The sequence below is a fragment of the Palaemon carinicauda genome, chromosome 10 (assembly GCF_036898095.1).
Source record: "Palaemon carinicauda isolate YSFRI2023 chromosome 10, ASM3689809v2, whole genome shotgun sequence".
In the NCBI taxonomy this organism is placed as follows: domain Eukaryota; kingdom Metazoa; phylum Arthropoda; class Malacostraca; order Decapoda; family Palaemonidae; genus Palaemon; species Palaemon carinicauda.
The window spans coordinates 32469310-32474309 of NC_090734.1; the positions used below are offsets into that span (position 1 = coordinate 32469310).

Sequence of the window (5000 nt, forward strand, 5' to 3'; positions counted from 1 at the left end):
AACTTCCTTCTCTCACACACTTCCAAATTCTGTCACTAATCGTCCAAGCTTCTCTTCTGTGTCTGCAACCAGTACAGTATCATCCGCAAACAACAACTGATTTACCTCGCATTCATGGTCATTCTCGTCTACCAGTTTTAATCCTCGTCCAAGCACTCGAGCATTCACCTCTCTCACCACTCCATCAACATACAAGTTAAACAACCACGGCGACATCACACATCCCTGTCTCAGCCCCACTCTCACCGGAAACCAATCACTCACTTCATTTCCTATCCTAACACATGCTTTACTACCTTTGTAGAAACTTTTCACTGCTTGCAACAACCTTCCACCAACTCCATATAACCTCATCACATTCCACATCGCTTCCCTATTAACTCTATCATACGCTTTCTCCAGATCCATAAACGCAACATACACCTTCTTACCTTTTGCTAAATATTTCTCGCATATCGGCCTAACTGTAAAAATCTGATTCATACAACTCCTACCTCTTCTAAAACCACCCTGTATTTCTAAGATTGCATTCTCTGTTTTATCCTTGATCCTATTAATCAATTCTCTACTATACACTTTTCCAACTACGCTTAACAAACTAATACCTCTTGAATTACAACACTCATGCACATCTCCCTTACCCTTATATAGTGGTACAATACATGCACATATCCAATCTACTGGTACCATTGACAACACAAAACACATATTAAACAATCTCACCAACCATTCAAGTACAGTCACACCCCCCTCCTTCAACATATCAGCTCTCACACCATCCATACCAGATGCTTTTCCTACTCTCGTTTCATCTAGTGCTCTCCTCACTTCATCTATTGTAATCTCTCTCTCATTCTCATCTCCCATCACTGGCACCTCAACATCTGCAACAGCAATTATATCTGCCTCACTATTATCCTCAACATTCAGTAAACTTTCAAAATATTCCGCCTATCTTTTCCTTGCCTCCTCTCCTTTTAACTACCTTCCATTTCCATCTTTCACTGTCTCTTCCATTCTTGAGCCAGCCTTCCTTACTCTCTTCACTTCTTTCCAAAACTTTTTCTTATTCTCTTCATATGAATGACCTAATCACTGACCCCACCTCCGGTCAGCTGCCCTCTTTGCCTCACGTACCTTGCGCTTTACTTCCACATTTTTTTCTTTATATTTTTCATACTTCTCTATACTATTACTCTGCAGCCATTCTTCAAAAGCCCTCTTTTTCTCTTCCACTTTTACCTTCACTCCTTCATTCCACCATTCACTGCCCTTCCTCATGCTGCCTCCAACAACCTTCTTTCCACAAACATCACTTGCAATCCCAACAAAATTTTCTTTTACTAACTTCCACTCTTCCTCTAAATTGCCAGTTTCTCTTACTTTCACTTCGTCATATATCATTTTCAACCTTTCCTGATATTTACTTTTTACTCCCAGTTTTATTAGCTCTTCAACCCTCACTACCTCCCTTTTACATCCACCTACTCTATATATATATATATATATATATATAAATATATATATATATATATATATACATATATATATATATATATATATATATGTATATATATATATATGTATATATATCTATCTATATATATATATATATATATGTGTGTGTGTGTGTGTGTGTGTTTGTGTGTGTGTGTGTGTGTGTGGGTATGGGTGTTTGTTCATGAATATATATATATATATATATATATGTGTGTGTGTGTGTGTGTGTGTGTTTGTGTGTGTGTGTGTGTGTGGGTATGGGTGTTTGTTCATGAATATATATATATATATATATATATATATATATAATAACACTCCTATCATTATTTAGCATTTCTAATTACACCTATTAATGTGTATAATTTTAGCGCCATCTATTGATTGCTGATCGTAGCGGACAGCATGAATGAAATTACCCTTTGTTATTTTTACGCATGTAATCCTTGGAAATGTTTACTTCCAAGCTCTTTCAAGTTCATACTGTTGAGTTCGTTATCCGGTGGCTAATTCTTCACTTGTTTCTAGTGTTTATTAAGTGATTATTTGTTATTATTTTGTTATATATTTATACGTGATTTAAAATAAGTAAAGTCTTTGTTTAATTTCAACTTTAATTTGATCATTCTCCTAATATATCTACTGTACCTACATGAAGTGTGCCCTCATTACTGAGAATTTATGAAATAGTCAAGTGGAAAGCTGAAGTTGTGACAAATTGGGGGCCTGTGTCCGGGATGTACTTACGTATGTGTTACGCTTACGCTTGATCTTGACGGATTGTGGAATTCATTTTGTTGTTTCTCTAAAATGATGGACAACATGAGTGTAGTGTATTAGTGATATTTTGCTAGTTTATAACTGACCACCACCGGATAGTGTTCTCCAGCGCGCTCACACTTTCACCTAGAGAATGTCGTGTTGCTACACGTCATCTTAAGCATACATCGAGATTTTGGAGGACGTGCAGGCAGGGTAATGGCATCCTAGAATTCGTCATTCTTTTAACCCTCGACTCTGTTGACTACCATCGCTTAGCGATATCTTCATAGTCGCCCCAACTTCTCGAGGTGCTTCGAGGCATTCAAAACCTCATCATAAGGAATTGAAAGATTCCTTCCTTAGGAACTTCTGCTCCTCTTACTCAGGGTACGACCTTCGCTCTTTCAAGGATTTCGGCTGGATATTGTTACGACCACGTGGTCAAGAACTTCGTTCCACCTCGATGGATATTTAAAGGTTTATTCCTTGTTCAGGTAACTGTTGGTACTTCCAATTATTTACTTCATTAAGAATATTTTATTCAAGATTATTAGTGGTTGTGCATTATTGGTGAACAAAGTTTTCTGATTGGCATGGATTATTAAAGCCTTGTTCATTTAAGTGAATTTCTGTACATTGTAGGACTTAAGGATTAAGGAAATTCCTCTGGTTTGTGGGTGCCTTCGCACCATAAATCCATGAATGCCCTGACGTTTTTAAGTCTTAAAGCTTGTGTATAGTAGTAATATAATTTCCAGTGATATTTTCCATTTTATCAGTATTGAGAGATGCCTTTTGATCTTGAGAAATTTTTAGGTGCACCCAGGGAGCACCTAAATACACTACACGTAGCTAAAAAGGACCAGCTTCGCCAAATAGCTGTAAGGGCAAGAATATCTGTAGGTCATGCTGTGGTGAAAGCTGAACTATTGGGAAAGATATTAGATTTCCTGATAAATAGTGGTAACATAACTGAAGAAGAGGCTATTCCCTTAAGGCCTTTAACACTTGAACGAGGTGCTGCTCGTACTGTTACTATAACTGAAGACCCAGAGATAGTGAAATTGAAACTCCAACTTGAACTGCAGCAGGTAACAGTAGAGGCTGAACAAAAAAGGCTAGAAGCTGAACAAAAAAGGCTTGAAGCTGCAAATGCCGCAGTAGAAACTGAGCAAAGAAGACTTGAAATAGAACGTAAAGAAAAAGTTCTGTTGGAAAAGGAACTATCAGCCATAAGAATAGAAGAAAGGTTGGCAGAAAAACAGCTACCCGATGCTTTTGACCTTAGTAAAGCACGCAAACTCCTGCCTGTCTTCGATGAAAAAGATCCTGATGTTTTTTCATTACTTTTGAAAACACTGCAACGTCTCTCAACTGGCCAAGAGACCAATATGTTCTCTTAATCAGAAACTCCTTCAAAGGAAGAGCTGCATATGTGGCAGCACAACTTGTCCAAGAAAGGGATTATGAAGTCTTTAAATCTGCCATATTAGATGCTTATAGTGTTACAGCAGAAGGGTATAGACAAATCTTCAGACAAACTTTGAAGAACCAAGCTCAAACCTATCTAGAGTTTTTCACATTGAAGTTGAAGCAGTTTAATAAATGGATAGACAAGGAACAAATAACTACTTTAGAACAATTAAAGAATTTAATAGTTTTAGAAGAATTCCTGAGGCACATTCCAGCTAATGTGGCAATGTTTATTAGAGAAAAACAAGAAAAAGATGACAAAAGGGCTGCCCTATTAGCTGATGATTACCATCTCATTCATAAACTTAAACCACATTCGTCCTCACCTTCATCTTCCCCCCAGGTTTGTACTTTTTGTAAGAAAGAAGGTCATCATATTAAAGACTGTCCTAGTCCCAAATGCAAAGCATCTCATGGTAAGGCTTCTCCTAATGCTTTTTCACAAGGACCCAAATCAGGGAATACTGCAAATAAAACGACTCATCACTGTGCTCAACCTCTATCAGACTTTACAGCATTTACATATCCTGGTAAAGTAAATGATATTCCCGTGCAAATTTTGAGAGATACAGGGTCCTCTCAAACTATCATTAGCTCAAAGTTAAAAGATTTAGCTAAACCAACAGATCAGTATGTAACTGTGTCAGATTTGACTTGTCAAAAGGTTTTACCTATTGTACAGATTTCTCTTGATTGTCCTTATTTTAAAGGTTCAACTAATGTCGCCTTGTTGGATTCTGACCTGCCTTGTAAGAACATAGACATGATACTTGGTAATGACTTGGCTCAAACTAACGGTACTCCTAGTCTTATCATTACGCAGCCTGAAGTAGTGATCGAAAAAGCTTGCAAAGAGTTTTCTCCGGTGGTAGAGCTTCCCTGCCAAGTAGTCACCAGGTCTACAACCTCAACTTCTAGCGACACTGAACACACAGGTAAGGTGGATCAAAGTACCTTAGGTGAAAAAGTCCTTGCTGATCTTGTTGATATTCCCTCAGATGAATTTGTACAGTATTAAAGGTCTGATGATAGTTTGAAAGAATACTTTGATAAAGTAAAAGATGACGTTGATGAAAGTAAGTTACCATATTTTTATCTTGATAATAACATCCTTATGAGACGTTATAGACCTTTGAAGATTGCAGGACAAAATTCCTGGCATGATAGTTACCAGCTTGTAGTTCCTTCTAATCTTCGTGCAGCCTTATTGGATCTTGCTCATTCAGCAGAGTCTCATCTAGGCATTTCCAAAACCTATAAGCGTTTGC

General features: G+C 37.5%; 1 protein-coding gene across 1 annotated transcript in view; it reads left to right on the forward strand.

Moving 5' to 3' along the window:
- The first annotated feature begins 3621 nt into the window (after nucleotides 1–3621).
- Nucleotides 3622–5000, forward strand: part of LOC137648609 (uncharacterized) — a 3924-nt gene continuing 2545 nt past the window's right edge. The window contains exon 1 of the mRNA XM_068381537.1: nucleotides 3622–4667. Within this exon, the coding sequence (XP_068237638.1) occupies nucleotides 3959–4667 (709 nt within the window). The 5' untranslated portion in view covers nucleotides 3622–3958. The remainder of the gene's footprint in view (nucleotides 4668–5000) is intronic.